This window comes from Tenrec ecaudatus, chromosome 6 (assembly GCF_050624435.1).
Source record: "Tenrec ecaudatus isolate mTenEca1 chromosome 6, mTenEca1.hap1, whole genome shotgun sequence".
Taxonomy (NCBI): Eukaryota; Metazoa; Chordata; class Mammalia; order Afrosoricida; family Tenrecidae; genus Tenrec; species Tenrec ecaudatus.
The window spans coordinates 129,204,452-129,224,107 of NC_134535.1; the positions used below are offsets into that span (position 1 = coordinate 129,204,452).

General features: G+C 45.5%; 1 protein-coding gene across 1 annotated transcript in view; it reads right to left on the minus strand.

The window, feature by feature from the left end:
* The window catches only part of GALNT8 (polypeptide N-acetylgalactosaminyltransferase 8), a 53,068-nt gene that overhangs the window by 11,269 nt on the left and 22,143 nt on the right, over positions 1 to 19,656 (minus strand). The window contains exons 3-10 of the mRNA XM_075553383.1: positions 16,487 to 16,653; positions 11,695 to 11,878; positions 10,582 to 10,779; positions 9,422 to 9,536; positions 4,295 to 4,480; positions 1,966 to 2,103; positions 1,132 to 1,227; positions 309 to 476 (exon numbers count right to left, since the gene is read on the minus strand). Coding sequence (XP_075409498.1) covers positions 309 to 476; positions 1,132 to 1,227; positions 1,966 to 2,103; positions 4,295 to 4,480; positions 9,422 to 9,536; positions 10,582 to 10,779; positions 11,695 to 11,878; positions 16,487 to 16,653 — 1,252 coding nt within the window. The remainder of the gene's footprint in view (positions 1 to 308; positions 477 to 1,131; positions 1,228 to 1,965; positions 2,104 to 4,294; positions 4,481 to 9,421; positions 9,537 to 10,581; positions 10,780 to 11,694; positions 11,879 to 16,486; positions 16,654 to 19,656) is intronic.

The window sequence follows — 19,656 nt, forward strand, 5'->3', positions numbered from 1 at the left end:
CCTCCCCAGGAGGTATTGTATTATTAGCTCCATTTTACAGGTGAGGACATTGAGCCTCAGAGAACTGAAGACACTTGCTCTTTATGACCGAGCTCAGGACTGAAACCCAAACTCTACATTCGTAAACTTCCTAGGAAGCTCCAGGAGATCTGCTGCACAAGCAGTCTCTGTTTAGACCAGAGACCCAGTTACCGGCCACACTAACTTCCCAGCTTCCAGTCTGCCACAAAACCGAATCTCTCTAAAACACTAGCTAATCAACAGCATATGTGACTGTGTCTGTCTTTGGGCAGAAACCCACAACTCACCATGTGAAAATCCCAATATATATGCAGTCCATGTTGGGCTGCCCTGGTGCATGGCTCTAAAGTGGGCTTCTCCCCTTTTCCAGGGTCGGTCAGGCAGCGATCCTCGGTTCTTGACTCTGCAATCAGTGGGCCCACGTAGAATTCCCCCGTTAGGTGGTAGTAGACATTCTGAAAGAGAGCAAAGCCTGCCGTGGACATAGGCATGGGGTCCCCTTGGCCTTACGGGAAGCATGAAGGCTGCTCAGGAGCCCACAAGACCATCACACATCACGGGGAGCTCTATCTTTCCCTGGGGAACAGGCAGTCTCCTCTGCTTCCTTTCCCCAGCCCCCCGATTATTCCAGAGAGAAGACCAGGCTTGGGAAGGGGCCCCAGCCTGCTTCCTTCCCTACAAGGGCTCCCCCAGGACCAGGGCTTTCGTGGCAAGGCAGGGAGGGAATCGTTGAAGGCAAAGCCAGCAGTGAGTATGTCGCGGGTTTCTGAGTCGGATGTCCCTATGCTCAGGGAGCTTGCATGAGTAGCTTTCTTTTATGTCTCAGCGTTTCCTCCGTCAAGTGAAAATAATTCCTACCGTGAATACCTTAGAAGGCTCCTTGCAACTTACATAGAATTGTCTCACCATGACTTGGGGGATGCACCAGGGAGTGCTTTGTTACCAGGGCACCTTGGGCTGCACCCGGCCTCTTGAGCCACTGAGGAAGAGTGAGGCCCCGCCTCACCATCATTGAAGGCCAACTCTGAATCTGGCTGAGGTTTCCAGGGACTCATCTCCCCCAGACTTCTCTCTACTACCTGTTGGGGAAGGGCAGGCTGTGGGAAATACCTGTGGGTTGAAGGCGTGGCAGGCATGCATGATGGGGGTGTTGCCTGGAATGGGTCCCTGGTCAAGGCAGATACTTTCATCCAATGTGTTCTTCATCTGAAGGGGCAAAACACACCACGATAGGGTTGCAAAGAGGCAGAGAAGGTGGGGCCTCACCTTCCCCGGCCCTGCCGTCTCCCAAGGGCACCCCAGTCAGCCAGAAACTAGCAGAGTAGAAGGCTGGGATCCCAGTGCCTTTTTTGAAGTACTAGAAAACAGGAAGCCCTGGTGGCTTAGTGGGTTACACAGTTGGGCTGCTAAATGCAAGGTTGGCAGTTCAAATCTGCCAAGGGAGAAAAGCGAGGCTTTCCGCTCGTGTGCAGATTGACAGCATTGGGATGCGAAAGGAACAGTTCTATTCGGTCCCATACAGGCGCTGGGAGCCAAAGCTAACTTGGTGGCAGTATGTTGAATGAGGAAACCGAAGTGAAGAACTAGAATGGTACCTACTTCCTGGGAACACCCCCGACCCCACACGCCAAAATAGCCCCTTCAGGAAGGGCATCCACAGTAGAGTTCAGGTGAGCCAAGGAAACACTCTGGTTGGCTGAGACAGTGAGAGCGCTGCCCTTTGAAAGGAAGAGGTATAAAGGCAGAGAGAAGAAAAAGAGATGGTGAGCCAGTGGAGAAAGGAAACGTAGAGGGTCCCAAGACAAAGAGCCAAGGAAGGAACCAAAGGTAGGAAGGGAAGCTGGAGCTGCACGGGTTCTAGAAACCACCGCGTTATAGGATTCCGGGCCCACTGTCTTTCACAAGCAAACATTTCACATATAAGCACCATTTCATCATACGTACTCTGCCGTAGCCCACAATGTTATGCATTGGCTTCAGGGTGGGATAAACATTTTTCAGGTACCAGTCAAAAGTTTTACATTTCAGTTTCTCTCGGAGTGCCTTCCTGGAAGAAATGTCTCCATAATCAATCCCAGAGTTCTGTAAGTAAAACACCACGCATTTCAGTCTTGTGTCCATGTGACTGCCCTAACTCCACTGACAGGTTGGGAGCACTCAAGGGGGAGGAGGAAGTTCCCCTGGTGGTCTGCAAGGTAACCTGGATATGTTACAGTTTTCCAGGGAAAGTGGGGAAAGCTTAAGTCCAAGGGACCGCTGCTGGCTTCCAAGTGGATTTTATAAGGCCTGTGCAGTATGGTCACTCCATTTCTTCCCCATCAGTAGCAAGCTGGCTCAGACTGATCCTGTTTGGGACAATGTTTATACCAATAAAGCACAAGATAGTCCTCCTGAGACTGGGGAAAAATCTCCTAAGGAATATCCTAGCTGCAAGATGTAGACACAAGAGGAGGGGGTTTGTTTTCTAAGAGTGATATTTGGAGGGGATCTGAGTGAAAAAATGATTAATGAGGCAAAATTGCATAGGAAATTCAGGACCCATTTGTGCACCTGTCTTCCTCCTAGAATTGTCTTCCTGTCTCGTTTTCTCTTGTAGGTGTGTAGGTTTTTTATTTAGGATCGATTCTCTTAACACCTGGGGATATTCACAAATACAACTCTGTAGAAGTTGAAAACAACAGCAACAACAATAACAAAGACCGTACTGATTTCTGAGAAGGATACTAGTTTTTCTATCATCCCTTGGCATCCTGGAACACCAGAATGAATTTTTATAAATCTCTTTCCACAAGGAGCCAGGTGTAGGGGATTAACGGCACTTTGGGATACTAGGGAAAGGGTTCTGATAGCTTAAGGAGGAAGCACCAAACACTTCTGTCCATTATTCTATCCTTCAGACACAGTGTTATAAACTGCTTACCCTGGTTCTTAGGCCTCATCACTCTTCTGGGCGCTCCCTTCTAGTGCCACTCTACACTGATCCCTGCTGGAGTCGTGGTTGCACGCTGGGCCGCAGTCTGCATGGTCAGCAGTTGGAAACCACCAGCAGCTCCTCAGGAGGAAGACTGGGCTTTCCACTCCCCTAGGACGTTACCGTTTTCTCTTACTCCTTGTCTGTACTTTTAGCTTTATATTACTGTGGTTCTATTCTTACCACTTCATTTCGCTTTTGTTCTTTACTGTCTCTGTTGGGTTTTCCAGTTTGTGAAGAACAGGAGTGGATGCATAGAGATAGTAACCGATGCGAGGGTTTGTAGGGGATGTGGGTGGGGAAGAAGGAGAGGCTGAGGGGATTTGGGGAGTCAACAATGTATGCAGGGGGAGAGGAAGCACTAGAACCAAAGGTTCATTTTAAAGAGGGTTTAATCATGGGGGGGGATATTCTGAAATTGATTATGGTAATGACTGTACAATTCTTCTGGATAAGATCGAACTCTTGAATTGTATGACATGTGGATTAAGTGTCAATAAAACTTTTTTTTTTAACTCATGGGTTACAGTCTCAGAAGTTACAGTCTCAGAAGCCCACAGGGGGTCGCTGTGAGTCAGGACTGACGTGACGGCAGTGCATTTGGGTTGGGTGTCTGGAGGAGAAGAGATGACAGCCCTCTGTACTCCATACCTGGGCATACTTGAACTCAGTGATCACTTCAGGAAGGAGCCATCGCATGTCACACTGACCTCTGGTGGCCAGAATAGATATGACCTCGCCTAGACCATCCTTATTCATGTGCATGCTGCAGTCCCTCCTCCCAGGACACTGCCTTCCTAACTCCCCTCCCCTCCCATCCCCTCCCCAAGCAAGGAAGTCCCTACAGAGCAGAGTGGCAAAGACTCTGGGATCTAGAAGCGGTTTCCTTGGTTGGAATCTTGCCTCTTCCATTAACCAGCTGTGTCAGGAGACTGCCAAGTTCATGGAGTAAGTCCATGCTCTTTTCCTGCCATTAGTCTATCAACTTCTCAAAACTTCCACCTACGACCTTAAAGAAGCTCCTTCCAACTCTCTGTGCCTCCCTTTCCTCGTCGGTAACGTTAGAATAATAAAAACGCTGCCTCCTCCTTAGGTATAATGGTTAAATGGGTGGACATATGAAACAGCGCCTGGACTGTTACAGACATGTCAGGTGTCACTATGATCCCGCCATCGGGATTTTCCATAATTCTTTAGGACGAGGAGGGCACTTTGCTGCATTCCTTTCCATTCCCCACCACGAATACCACCTGCTCCTCTTTCCTTTGTTGCTGGGGGTCAGTCTTCAGTTTCATGACAAACCTCGAGGGGCAAGTTCCAGGCCAAGTAGACCATGTACTTGTGCTCATCCATCCAGGTCTCTGCCACGCGAAGAGCATTGCGCCTCAAAGCCTGGCCCAGATCCAAAGCATAGGGTTTATGGTGCCTCTCCAGGTGAGCTATCCGGGAACAGGGTAAGACCTCAATCTTCCCTCCGCACTGCCACACCTGCAAGAGAGAACCGCCTCCTGAGCAGCCTGGCCCCTGGCTCCCGGCATCGCATAGGGAAAGACAACATTTGTGACTGTTTTTAAATATGCATCCATCTGGTCTTCCCGCTCCCATTTCCATATTGCCTCTCAAACCGCTTCTGGAAAACATTCTTCCCAAGAAATTTACCAAAAATGTTTCCCTCCTGCCATTCAACCACCTCCTGAAATCCTACTTCCTTATGACTAGGGGTGAGGCTCTCTGTACTCTGTCTCCAAAGAAAATGCTGAATTCCTGAGAGACACAATCCTCCCTGGACTTAGGTGCCGGATCAGGGTAACATGGCAACAGACTCTTAGAGGGCCCCACGACCCCCCACCTCCTGGTCTGAACAGCTTGCCTAATCCCTTTTCCACAGTGTGGGCAAGAACTCATGACTTGTTTCTGCCCAATAGATTTTGACAGGGTGGACATGATGATATGGCACAAGCCTGCACTATCCAGCATGCCAGGAGATGCTCTTCCTTGAAGACTTTGAAGGAGCAAGCTACAGACCGCCATATGGAGAAGGACACGTGCCCAGGAGTTAAGGCAAGCTTCTGGCTAACAGCCAGCCAACAAACACAATGTTTCCTCAGCTGAGAAGTCTTCAAGTGCTGCCCACAACCACATGAGTTTGGAAGCAGATCCCTCCATGGTCAAGCCTCAGGTGAGAACGCAACCTCACCTGACACTTGGATTGCAGCCTTGCAGAGAGGGTACATGGGTGCCTCACCCCCAGAATCTATGAGATGATACAGGTGTGCTGTTTAAAACCTCTGCGTTTGTGATGATAATGTTACCCAAAAATGATAACTAGTGCACGTCAATTCTAGACCAAGAGAGACCGTGATTTATGACCCAATTATAAATGGGTACATACATTCTGATATATATCTTAGCAAATAGGGTCTGTATCCTGAGAAATGATAGGAATGTCTAATGCTGTCGGATTGACAGGAAGTGGCCATGATTGTTCTTACAGATTGATTTGTGTCCCCCCAGAGCCCCCAAGCCCTGGTGGAGTAGCGGTTACAGGTTGGACTGCTAACGACAAGGTCAACAGTTTGAAATTACCCATTGCTCCTCAGGATAATGACGGGATTTGCTACTCCAATAAAGAGTGACAGTCTTGGAAACCCACTGGAGACAGTTCTAGCCCATCCTTCAGGGTCACTGTGAGTCAGCATTGACTCAATGGTAGTTAGCATGAGACCTCCACATTTCTCTCTGACCACCATCGAGTCCATGCTGACTCATAGTGACCCCCTGTGGGTTTCCAAGACTGTAACTATTTACAGGAGTAGAAAGCCCAGTCTGTCTCCCTTGCTGCTGCTAGAAGCTTCAAACTGCCAACCATGAAGATCGCAGCCCAATGTGTAACGGCTACACCACCAGGGCTCCTCCCTACTTAAAATATCAATGGCTTCTTTTGTGTCACACATTACCTTAACATTTCCTGAAGTAACTGTCACTATATAGGTATTACTATGCCCATCTAAGTTACTTACCAATGTGAATCCACCTAGTAAATGCCAAAGCTGGCTTCTGGACCCAGGCAGTCAATATGTGAAGCCCTGGCAGAGTACCAGGACTACACAATGCCCCACACATGCTAGTTTTCCTTTCCTGCCCATCAGCCCAAACATCCATTCCCATTGACCCACATTCGTGAGTACCATCTCGGCCAGTGACTGCTAGATGCCGGAATAAAACACCGATGCTAACACGGAATCCAAAACCCCAAATCAAACTCAGTTCCTACACAGTGCGGCCCCAAAGGACAGGGTGGAACTGCCCTTGTGGGCTTCTGATACTGTAAATCTTTCTCCTGAGGAGCAACTGTTAACCAGAAAGATTGCCCAATGCATGACCCACCAGGGCTCCTCCACACGTGATTGTTGTTGTTGTTTGTAGGTGCTATCACTGCCTCCCCACTTTACCAAGCATGATGTGCTTCTCCAGAGACTGATCTCTCCTGATAACATGTCCAAACTATATGAGACAAAGTCTCTCCATGCTTGCTCCAGGAGCATTCTAGTTGTACTTCTTCCAGGACACACCTATTTGTTCTTTTGGCAATCCATAGTTCAAATGCGTCGATTCTTCTTTGGTCTTCCTTCTTCAATCTCCAACTTTAACATGCATAGGAAGTGACTGGAAATACCACAGCTTACATCAGCCAGGCGTGCCTTAATCCTCAAAGTCATGTCCTTGCTTTCCAATACTTTAAAGGGAGTAGAGTTTTTAAGAAGGAACCAGACACACATGCAAACCAAGGGACCTGAATGGATCTAAATGTTTTGGTAAGACACTGCAACCATTCTCTACACATTCATCAAAGTTGATAAACAAGTCACAAAACCTGAAAGAAGTGTTCTTTCTTGTGGAAATGTTAATGGGGGGGTTAAACATGGAAAACGGAGTCAGAGGAGGCACAGAAGAATAGAGCAGGAAAGAGCAAGAGAAACTCAAAGGAAAACCAGGAAGGATTGGGGGCTCTAAATTGGGGGGTTGAGGTTACAGCTAAATTCATTCAAATCTCTGGAAAGTAGAGACCCAATGTAATGTGGTGGGAATCATTATTAGTACACAAACTAATAATTTCTCATTTTGTGTGTGCGTGCCAGACATCAGTTGGAAGTTGTCAAAAAATGAAACGGGGCATATAGAGATGACGAGCGTAGGCATCGTGAGCTAGACGGACTGGTATTAACGATCATGATTCAGACAATCATAGAGTCCACGGTGAAATGAATGGCAAACTCAAGAGGAAAAACTAAATTTCAAGACATATCTTGAAATACAATTCTTTCTATGATAGGATAATATCTACATGCCTTTAAGAAAATACAATTAATATCACTATTGTTCAAATTTATGCACCAATCACTAAAGATAGTGATGAAGAATTTGAAGAATTCTACTAACTTCTTCGGTTAGAAATCGATCCAGCAAGCAAACTAGATGCTTAAATAATTATTGCCCATTGGAACTTGAAAGTTGAAAACAAAGAGAAAGGAACAGTAGCTGGGAAATGGGGCCTTGTGATCGAAAGGAAGCTGGAAATCACATGACCCAATTTTTCAAAACCAATGATGTCTTCGTTGCAAACGACTCTTTTTTCCCAACAACACAAATGGCAACTGTACACATGGTCTTCACCAGACAGAATATACGGAAGTCTAATTGATTCTGTCTGGAGGAAGAGTCTATGGGAATACAATTATCAGTAGCCAAAACATGGTTAGGACCGACTGGAACAGACCATCTATTGCTCCTACTTACCTGTGAATTAGATTTGTACAGAAGAGGGAAGAATATATTCTGGGGAGAGATATTGTAATAGCATCCAACCTGTTGTTCATTGAGTGCAATAGGTTGAATTTATAGGTCACAATTGTTCAACCCACCCCATTTGGCCAAAATTTATCCCCTGGCTTCTTGACTTGGATTATGACTTCTTTAACCAATGAGAAGGAACTTAAAACGAATGTTCTAAGTCCAGGCTCTAAGGAGCCTCAAGGGTTTCCATGTATCCTCCACATCCTCCAGTGCTCAGGGGGAAGAATATTTTCAAGGCCCTTGCAACTTGGGCCCCAGGATAAGCATATGTGTAATAGAGTGTCCCCAACCAAGACCAGCTGGATCTGCTTATCTGTGAAAATACATCATCGTTTTAAGACATCGCATTTGGACTCATTTGTTACATGGGATTTTTGTGACAATAACTAACTGATACACAGGTATGGCATGAACCTGCGCTTGGAATTTCTCCAGACATCTGAATTTGAACCTTGAATTCTCTTCTTGCTATTGTTAGTGTCTGTCAAGTCAATCACCAGCGCGTGGTGACCCCGTGCACAGCTGGATCTGCACCTTTATCATGATTGGCTGCAGATTAAAGCATTGGGATCAATGGGCTTCACTGCTCACTGGCTTATTTTTTTCAGAAGTAGATGACCAGGCCTTCCCCCGCTAATCCATCTTGATCTAGAAGCTCTACTGAAATTTGTTCAGCATCATAGCTGTCTGCAAGCCTCCATGTCCAGAAAAGCACTGGTCAGGAACAGAACCTGGGTCTCCCTTGTGGACGTTGACAATTCTACCACTGGACCACCCAGGTCTCTGATTCCCTTGGGAGTACTACAATCCAGGTGTCTGATAGAAGCAAGTACGAAGAGCAAGCCGGGTGAGAAAGGGCAGCGCAGCTAGAGGTAAAGCCATTGCTGTCCAAGACACACAGGAAGTTGGTCAGAAACGGAATGGGTTCAAGGATGTCAATGCTGTACTAGACAAGACGACATATTGAGATGGGCTGCCACCGTGCCTGCGACGCCACAATGGGCTCGAACATATCGGCTGTGAGGGTGGCGCGGGGCCAGGCGGGGCCTCTTTCCGTGTGTGCAGGGCTGCTGTGACCACGCCCCTACCAATAACCGCCAACATGACGCAGCTGCACAGACGTCCTCGTGGCGGCCACTGTGCTAGTTATTCCTACAGGAGCCAATGTCCCGCCCACCAGTCTACGTTCCCTGATCCCTCTTCCTCCCCCCCCCCCCCTAGTGTTCACTGTCTTTGACAAAACAGTTTCCATTGTAAAATTTGCAGGACATTGCCCGCCCCAGAGTTGACTTATTCCAGGTGCTGTTTTATGAATAGGAGGTGTGCTTTGGGGAAATATGGAGACTGCCTGCTAAGCCGCACCCTGGCCCCTTCCCACCCATACAATCCAAAGCATATACGTCCCTAGCAGGAAGCTCCACTCTAGACACCCCATACCTCTTTTTCCTTGTACAATGACATGATCATTTGTCCAACTCTTGATTCAAGAGCAGTCAGTCTTGCTCTAAGTTTCCAAAGATCCTCCTCTTATCTCCCTTTATATTTTGCCCCATAAAGAGAAGGAAATGTACCCACCCTCAGGCTAAATTCCACGTTCTCTCCTCCATAGACCAGCATTCCACCATCCAGGGCCCCGATCTCACCCATGAAGAGCCTGTTCGCAGCCAGGATGCCCATGATGGAAGGACTTCTGTAGAACACAAGGCAAGAGAATTACCAACCATATTATGAAGAACGGGTTAAAATGGAAGGAAGGGTTGGGAAGCCCAATGGTGTTTTGAGGTCTAAAATCCTATCTATGTGACAGAATCATCTAAACCATAAATACAATGTACTGTAGACACAGGGGGGCTATTATTTGAAACCATGCTGAACAAAACAAGTTCAATTCAAAAGGACAAATATCACATGATCTCATTCATATGCAATAACCAAATATAGGGAAACCAAAAAAGTATCAGTGGTTATCAAAGGTGGAGGGACAGGGTGGGATAGGGGGAACATTTTTGCTTAGCAGGCAGTGAGCTTATGTTAATGGTGATGGACTCATTTGAAAAAGAACAGGAAGAATAATTGTACAGCTTGAAGACCATAATCAATGGCCCCAAATTATCTATGTAGATATCATTTGAGTTGCTGTACGTATTATAGATATTTTCACTACAATAAAAACAAAAATTTAATCCTCCCTAAATCATCAAACTAGACTAAGGACATGCATGCAGCCTCCCTTTCTCCTGCCCCGTCACTTTGTAAAATCATCACTTAGTATCTCCACGTCTTTGCTTGTGAACTCCGCCTTGTCTTCCCCAACAAACACATTTTGAATGTGACATATTTCCTTTGCTTCAATTTCTCCTTCTTCTTCTTCTTCTTCTTCTTCTTCTTCTTCTTCTTCTTCTTCTTCTTCTTCTTCTTCTTCTTCTTCTCCTCCTCCTCCTCCTCCTCCTCCTCCTCCTCCTCCTCCTTCTTCTTCTTCTTCTTCTTCTTCTTCTTCTCCTGCTTCTGCTTCTGCTTCTGCTTCTTCTTCTTCTGAGCCCCTAAACAGCCCAAGGTGTCTGTGATTCTTTACCTGGAACAAGACAGTTGGTTCTAACCCTCTATCCTGCACCTCTGACTCCCCATCCACTCCTTCTATTGACCTCCATCACTAGCAGCAGAGATAAGAAAATCTCTTAGTGCAATTCTGTCTCCCCCTGTGCTAATCATGCTCCCTGAGCCTCCTCCACACTTACTTGACTGGAGCCGTGGGATCATGCAGGTCCATCCAAGACTGTGGCAGGCTGTCATACCGACACCACAGCTCCCAGTTAAACCCATCCATCGCCAATGCATACTTTTGCACATTGAAGGTGTCAAAGTGGATGTTGTCGAACACTGGAGACACAATCACCGTTCGGTCTTCCTGAATTCGAGCCAGGATGGGCTCTGCCCTAGAAGAGGAGTGTGGTGTGAGGCTGACTTGGACATAAGACAGCAAACATCAGGAAGAAGCAAAGTCACAACAAACACCTTGCTCCCGACATTCAGTGCTTTCTTCATCTAAACCAGTGGTTCTCAACCTGTGGGTCGCGACCCCTTTGGGGAGTCAAACGACCCTTCCACCGGGGTCCCCCGATTCATAACAGTAGCAAAATGACAGTGATGAAGTAGCAACGAAAATAATTTTATGTTTGGAGGGTCCGCACCACATGAGGAACTGTATTAAAGGGTCATGGCATTGGGAAGTTTGAGAACCACTGCTCTAAACTGTGCTGGGTGGTGAGCTGGTCTCTCCAGAGTCAGAGAATCTGTATTTCCTTGACAACCTGGGTCTGCTAGCAACTGACACGTGTCAAACGGAGATTGGAGATTAAGACCCAACTTCCAGCCTCAGGTCATTGTGAGCCAGGACCTTCACTATACTGCCTGAATTTGTTATTTCTTGGGTCTGTTTCCAAAGTGCTATCTCTTTGTTATATGACTTCCATATTTTCCAGAAAACAGAGCTCTCTTTGTATCTTGTCGTTCAGGGCTGGGGACAATCCTAGGCATCACCAAGGGGCAATCTCTTCACTTTGCAGCTAAAGGCACACGTGCGTAGTTAGAAGCGATTTGCTCAAAGTCACACAAGGCAGTTGGCAAAGTCAGAGCCACGATCCAACTCTCATTCCTCCAAACCTACAACTTTGCTTTGTTCTCTCCTCTGTGCCAATCAAGTTCCCCAAAAGCCTTGAGTCTCTTTCGAGCTCCTCTGTTGGCCAATTTTTGTTGACTGTCCCTATTTCCACAATACCCCATTTTGTTTTCAATAAAAGTAAATGCACACAATCTATTTCTCCCCTGTCCTCGAGGAAGAAATCTCTTACCACCCAAGGTTCACTTCAATATGAGCATCCAGGATGACAACCACATCAGCCGTGGCAGCTGCCCAGCCAGTGTTGCGAGATTGAGCAAGACCTTGTCTCTTAGTGTGTCGTATTATTTTCAGCAGTCCTGGGTACTTCTTATTGTAAAACTTAATCTTCTCATCCAAGGAGGTCTTTAGTTCTCCTGCCAATCAAACACATGCCTATAGAACGTCTGCATGCCATGATCAATAGAATGCAAACATGTCATACTATTGTGCATATGCAGCTGGATCACCTCCAACCAAGGCCAAGAACATCCAGAGGTTAGGCTGACAAAATGAATAGCATGTCCCCTGTACCTACCTCCCCTCCACCTTCTATCCTGAGGTTTAATCTGACCAGCCCAAAGCTCAAACATGCTATTTCTGTGTCCTTTCATTTGCGGTGAAGCCACAGAAGAATATGAATACTGCTTACTATGCACCGGGCATGGTACTAAGTGCTTTATGTAGATGGACGCGTTCTCAGGAGCATGAACAAGACAGACCTGTCTGAAGGCAGAGGTTCCGATGGAAAGGCACTCGCAGACATTGCACAGGAAGCCTGCTGTGCCGTCTGGAGAATGCACCAACAACTGACCTTGTTTTGTTGGTGATACTCCTAGCTGGCCTACTCCAGGACCAATGGGAAGCAAACACTTTGATGAATCTCTTTGCTTGCTTCTAGCTAATGACTTCATCCCCGAAATTATGCAAGCAAGATTCACCACTGGCAGTCTGTTGGTAGTTTTTCCCTCCCTCGCTTCTCTTTCTTATATAAATCTTGTCTGTGCCTTTGTTTTCTTGACTCAGCCTACCAGATGATTTCCTCGAATCTCTATAAACAATCGGTATGCAAACAGCTAAGCAGTGTGATTCACTCACCAAATGGCTCTTAGTAACTCATTGGCAATATTATATCATTTAATTCTCAAAGAACCGTAGCAGCTTCGAGTTACCGTATTCCCATTTAGAAGATGAGCAAAATAGGAGACAGCAAGGTTAAGAAACTTGCCTGAAGTCACACATGTGGGAAGTGCTGTGTCCCAGATGGGAACTTATGTTGATTTCATCACCAGGCAACATTGCCTCAAGAACTATGTGCATGCCTGATAGGGCTTATCAAGTTCTCTCCTCGTCTATACAATCAAGTCATGTGATTCTTGCTGGTTCCTTTCTCAGAAAAAGAGTAGATTTGTGCGATCTAGGGAGCTCAGGACCTGGAATCAATCAATGACTATGATACTTGGGGTAACTGATGCTAGCTTGGCTCTAAAGACTCCCATTGGGAGTGAGCTGGGAGAAATCAAGGTTGTGAGTTCTTACCCACACACAGGCCTTCTTTAGGAATTAATCAACAGGAGTTGCCATAGACCTTGGCTACCTAGACTCTTCTTTAGCCTCTACCACCATCTAATTCTGTGTCCCTTGCCATTGGGGATGAGGGTGATATCTCTCTCTTCAACCTAGACAGAGGGCTGGATGCTGCATCAGAACTCATCCAACACGAAATTTCAGTGAGTCTCCAGAGAAACTCTGTCATCCCGTACAAAGAGGCTCTGGAGGTGTCATGTTTAAGCCCTCCGCTGTATAACCAAGAGATCAGCTGCTCTTCTTCTAGCCCACCTACCAGCTCTGCGGAGGAAAGACCTGGTGCTCTGCTCCTGCAGAGATGATAGCCAAGAAACCCTTATAGAAGCAATTCCGCGGTCAACACGGAGTTGCTGTGAGCTGAAATTGACTTGAGGACATCTGACAATGCAACAGTCCAGCACAAGAACGGAAAGCCCGTCAATGATAATGACTCTTCTGAAGTCAACATATGTTCCCTCCTACCTTTGCTCCCTCCTTGGTCCCTGCCCGAAAGTCTCTGTTTCGGGCTGGTTGGCTCAGGGGGTTTCTTTGTTCACATCTTCTGCATCTTTGTTTCCATAGTTTCTCTCCACTCCCTATAGTCCTCCCCACCTGACGTCATCCCTTGCTTGGTGTGTATTTTCATATACTACCAATCCTTGACATTGTCAAGGATTTCACCTTACTTGGGTCCACCTTCAAGGCTCGTGGAAGCATCAGTCAAGAGATCACAGAGCACATGGCATGGAGTGAGCCTGTTGAATAAGACCTCTTTAAAGTGTTGAACAAGCAAGGTGATTGCTTTGAGGACTAAGGTCCACCTGACCCATGTCGTGGAATTTCCACTGCCTCATCATATGCAAGTGGAAGATAGACAGGGCATAATGAAGGCCAAAGAAGAATCGATACATGTGAATGACGGTGCTGGGGAAGAATGCTGAAAGTACCAAGGACTGCCGAAGGACAACCAGTCTATCTTGGGAGAAGTAGAGCTGGAGGACTTCCTCTCCAGTCCTTGGGCCTTGTTGTCCGGAGCTACCGGTCCCTGGAGAAGGACATCATGCTCAGTACAGCAGAGGGGCCGAGAAACAGAGGAAGGCCCTCAACAAGACGAATGAACACAGCGGCTGCAACAATGGCCTCCAACGGAACAAGCTCTGTGAGACGGAGCAGGATTGGGCAGTGTTTCCTTCTGCTGCGCACAAGGTCGTTAGGAGTCGGAACCAACTCAGCAGCTGCAACACCACTATCACCATCAAGCCTGCAAGCCTCAAGCCCAGCCCTTCTTTTTTCCCCTAGCCCCCTCTCCAAGTTTCCTTGAACTTACTGACAGCTAACTTCAACTTTAAACCCCATTCTTCATGTGTGGAGTTGTGTTTTTATAGCTGTGTCTTGTTTTACCAGAAATCTGCTCTCCCCGTCACTGTACAGCGCCTGGAGCAGGGTAAAAGCTAAAGAGGCAATTGTGGAGAAGTCGTTGCATCAGTTGAGGAGAAAATAGAGGATATCGAGTCAGACACTAAGAGAATTTTGAAAAGCTTAGATTAGGTTTGTTCGTACCGGAAACGCGTAACCTGGTTGCTAATGGAGGGTTACCTCCAGGGACGGAAAGGTTAAAGGAATATCACAACCATCTCAGATGGTGGTGGCATTTCTAATGATACCAAGGTAAACAAGGATTAATATCACCAGCGAGTAGTCATTGAAAGCCAAGCTCCAAGCATGATTTGATCCGCAGAATGATCCCATGAGTCGGGCACCATTCCTACTCACACTTCACGGATAAGGAGATGAGGCGCGGAGTGGTTGAGTGACTTGTTAGCCAGGCTACACAAGTAAAAGAAATAAATAAATAAAGAGCAAGGAAGAAAACTCATTGCCTGTGAGTCCATTCCAACTCATCATGACCCTAGAGGAGAGAGTAGACATCTTCCAGCGTGGCAGAGACAGCCGGTTGTTTTCCTTGGGTTAGCAGAAAGAGATTTTTTTATCTATATCACATGGGTCCAATCCATCTGGTGTTTCCCAGTGACGCTAGTCAAAGTCTGATTAGCTATCCTTCTGTGCCTAACCAAAAAGAGTTTTCTCTTCGGAAAGCAGAAATGGGTTCCAGTCCCAAGGGAACATGACATGTGACCAGAGGGGAACACACTTTGAAACAATAGAAGATTGTGATTGCCCTCTTTTTGTCTACCTTATGTTTAAAAGCCTGTATCTTTTCCCTTTTTTTTTTGTTCCAGGGGAGAAGTCTTGAATCAACTCTTAATTGCCCTCTATGGAATATGAAATTATAGTTTTGTCGAATTCTCCCCAACACACACACAAACCAGAAAAATAAAAATCCCCAGAGATCTGCCCATCTCTCCCACTAGAGGCTGAGGCCCAGAGAGTTGGGCCAGTTTGCCAAATATCATCTCAAAATGCCAAAGAATAGAGTCATGGTGACTTCAGAAGTCCAGACAGAGCCTTTTCTAATCAAGCTGCTATCTCTTGCTTACAAAAACAACTGCACAACTTGGTGTCAGTCAGCATCTCCACAAATGGATGCAGTCCACCACTACGTTGTCCTGGGTTTTCAGTGGTCTTTTACTCTAGGACTCTGTTGATAGCTCAATCTCTCTTTCCTCTCTCTCTTTCTCTCTCTCTCTCTCTCTCTCTCTCTCTCTCTCTCTCTCTCTCTCTCTCTCTCTCTCTCTCTCAAATCAGACCACCTCTTAGAGGTTCTTAGAGAAGGAGCATACCTCTGTCATGCATCACAGCCCTGTCAGGAAGTTCTTCCTGATGGACACTTTAAATCTCTAGTTGTATGACTTCATCCTAGTCTCTTTGTCTGGTGCCAAATGCTATTCGTAATCATTGTGTTCTATCCACGTAGCATAGTTGTCAGAAAGTGTGACCAAGGTCCATCCTTTCCCACTTCCTCATGCGACCTCCTTAGGTGGGCTACCCAAGGGCCCAGAGCCCTTACCCTCTAAGCAAGATACATTGCCAACATGAAGAATCCTCAGCACCCCAAATCCTCTTTCTCCAGACTTAAGGGCCTACAGAGATTGATCTTTTCCTCACAGGAAGAATTTCCAACTCCCTTCTTGGTATCTGGAGTCTTCTTATGGACCCAACTTAACCCCTCGGTCCTTACTCACGGTGCATGGGAAAGGTGACTTGGGAACCACACAGTCCTGGTCCTGTCTCCCAGCTTCACCACTGACTCACCAAGCAACTTGGATATGCCACATGATTTGTGTCTTTCCTCTTCTGGACAATTAAGACCATGACCCATGCTCTTTATTTTTCGGAAGATTTATTTGGCAAATAGACCGTAACCTAAGGTGTCCTAAATCTGGGACCAAAATGCCTTTCCATACGAGCACAGTGATAAATGGAAACATCAAGTATCATCCCTGGATCAAGTTTCTCACCATTTGAGCTGAAATCATCCACCAAGATGATTTCCTTCAAAACTCGAGCAGGGGTCCGGTTGATGATGCTGGTGATGGCCCGTTGTATAATGGACAGCGCCTCATCCATGAATATGAGAATGACACTGAGCGATGGGAGTTCAGAAGAATAAGTCTTTTGAAGACACCTGTAAGAGATCATTATTTATAGCCATGTGTTTATTATTTTATCGCTTAAAGGGAGCATCCATGGGCATCCCAAGTCCATTCAGGAGACCAGCGTTCTCAGTTGTTTATTGAAGTAGCAAGGGAGTTTTGTATTTGTTGATCTAAAATTCCTCTGCTACCAAGATAAAACCTATTTCAATCAATCAATCAAATCCATTCCCCTTTCACAGCTGGCCTCCCCACCAGCGCCTCTCTCTGCCATTGACACCTTCCTTCCCCGACTCCTCCTGCTGCTGTCTTCCTTGACAAAAGTCCACTTGACCTCTACAGAGACAGTACAAACTGTCCAGGGGGGGTCTGCTTGACACACACATTTATGCTTAAGTTTTAATCCACGTGTATTAAGTGCTTGATCTAAGCTAGGCACTGGTTGACCCTTTTTCTAACATTTTTATTGAGCTATCATTCAAATGCAATCACAGTGTACGTTTTAAAAGTGTATGTCAAAATTTTAAATAATAATCACAGTTCAGTCGATGCTTTTTTCATATTAATCATAGTTGTGCATACTGACTCAGTTTAGAATGTTTCTCTCCCACGCATATCCATTAGAGCCGTGGTTCTCAACTTTCCTAATGCCTCGACCCTTACATACTGTTTGTTCCTCATGTGGTGGTGACCCCCAACCATAAAATTATTTTCGTTGCTACTTCATCACTGTAATTTTGCTACTGTTAGGAAACATAATGAAAATATCTGATATGCAGGATGTATTAGGCGACCCCTGTGAAAGAGTCGTTCAACCCCCCAAAGGGGTCGCGGCCCACAGGATGAGAACCACTGCATTAGCATCATACCCCACTTCCCTACAACCAACCAAAGCCCCAGCTTTAGGAGACCACTCATGTACATTCCATTTCTATAGAGATCTATCCCGAAGATGTCATACAACTGAAATCACAGCATCAGGTCTTTTGTGATGGCCTTTCACTTAGGAAAAGGTTTTCAAGGTTATTTATGTTATAATGTATTAGTACTTCATTTATTCCTATGATCAAATAATATTCCATTGAAGGAATATGCCGCATGTTGGGTGTTTTGGTCATTTGATAGTTATTTTGATTGCTTCTGCCTGTTGGTAATTCTTTTTAATGTTCCTGGGAGTGTTTACATATAAGCTTCCTTTTGAGCACATGCCTTTTCACTTACTTCTCTTGACTACTCCTGAGGAAGAGAATTGCTGGGTCAGACCGTAACTGTGTTTAGCCTTTCAAGATCCTGCTAGACAAAGTAGTGTTGGAACAAAAGCAACGTTATCAGATATAAAGAAGGACATTTCAAAATGATAAAAATGTCATTTCTTCAGGAATAGGTAACAACTATAAACATAGTTGCACAGAACAACAGAATCCTAAATGGACTACCATATATACTCGAGTATAAGCCAACCCGAATATCAGCTGAGGCACCTAATTTTACCACAAAAACTGCATTAAAAATGTGCTGAAAACTCGGTTTATACACTAGTATATATGGTAATTCATTCATATATTAATATTAATATGCTTCGATTTGCATCTGCCATTTTACTTTGATTTCTATATACCTGTGCTTTTTTGTTTTGATCTTTTATTTCTCCTTAATAATCTTCTGTGTTAGTTTGATATGCTCCAGGGTAACAGTTTAAGATCTTTAAGATTTCTTAATTATATACATTAAAGTTTACTTTAAGTTACAAGGCTTACCACACATATTCTAACTTACCAAAATGAACTTTAGATTTACATAAACTTAATCCAAGTAAAATCAAGAAATTCCACTCTGTGGTTCTATTTGCCTCCCCAAATTTGCAGTACTTTTGCCATATGTATTACATCTAAGTATAACATACCACCCCCGAGAGTCTTAAATCTTTCAAATAAACTTAGAGAACAAGAGCATTTTTTCTATGCTTGATCTTAGTTACTGTGTCTTATTTGTGAGAGCTGATTCTCTTCATTTTCCTAGGGAGTCAAGTTAACCATCTAGGATTTTCTTAATCCAATCCCATGTTGTCCCCAGTCACTACATTCCTGTTGTTCCTATCAAATATAACCCTGCATATTATGATCGAGGAATATGTGTACACTATTCAATATAATTGATTTTTTTTTTACTTTAAGAGAAGAAAGGGAAATGGCAATGATAATGACAGAACTGGGGTGAGTGGGGAGGGATCTGGGCTCAAATGAGACCAACCCTCCCTGTCCTTATTAAGATTGAATAATATTTCTTTTTTTAAAAAATAAAATTTCTTGAAAGAATCTTTCTCCATTTGCTGTTCGCCCTCAGAGAAAAATCCATAAACTATAAGTTATTGTATTTTTGTAGTTTTCTCCAGTCAAATGGCTGTTTTGCTAGAGTGTGCAAGAATACCGTGCTCCATACTCTGGCATTCTGGGAATGGAAACCCTAGATGCACAGGTGTTTTTTTAAATGCATATTAATTACTCACATTTTAAAAATTCTGATATATTGGTTTCTGAAAAGCCAGGCATCTGTCTCACTGTGCCCGTCTTCCCACCCGAAAGCACCTCCTCTGACCAGTCGGGGCTTCACCCAGAGCATACCCACCCTGCTCACCACAGCTCCCACCCGAACTGCCCCCACAGGGTGGGTATGTGCAGGTCTGTGAGGTGCAGCCCCAGAGATCAAAGGGGATTTAGGGCAGAAGCCACAGTACACCTGAATGCACAGAGATACAAGTGAATGCAGACTTCTCAGAGAACTGCTCTGCTCTGGGGCTATGGCAAGGGACAAGGTTGGACAGACTGGCAGAGATTGGACAACCAAGACTATGGAGACGAGGTTGGACAGACAGGCAGAGATCAGACAACAAAGACTATGAGTTTGCACTGATGCTAGAGGTTCTGGGAATGGGTATGATTCTGGCTGCCTGGAAGAGCGTAGTGGGAAGGCAACGAGTCTCATGAGACCACCATAATATAAGTAAGGTCCAGAGTGGTGCCAACGGTTTCTGTTTT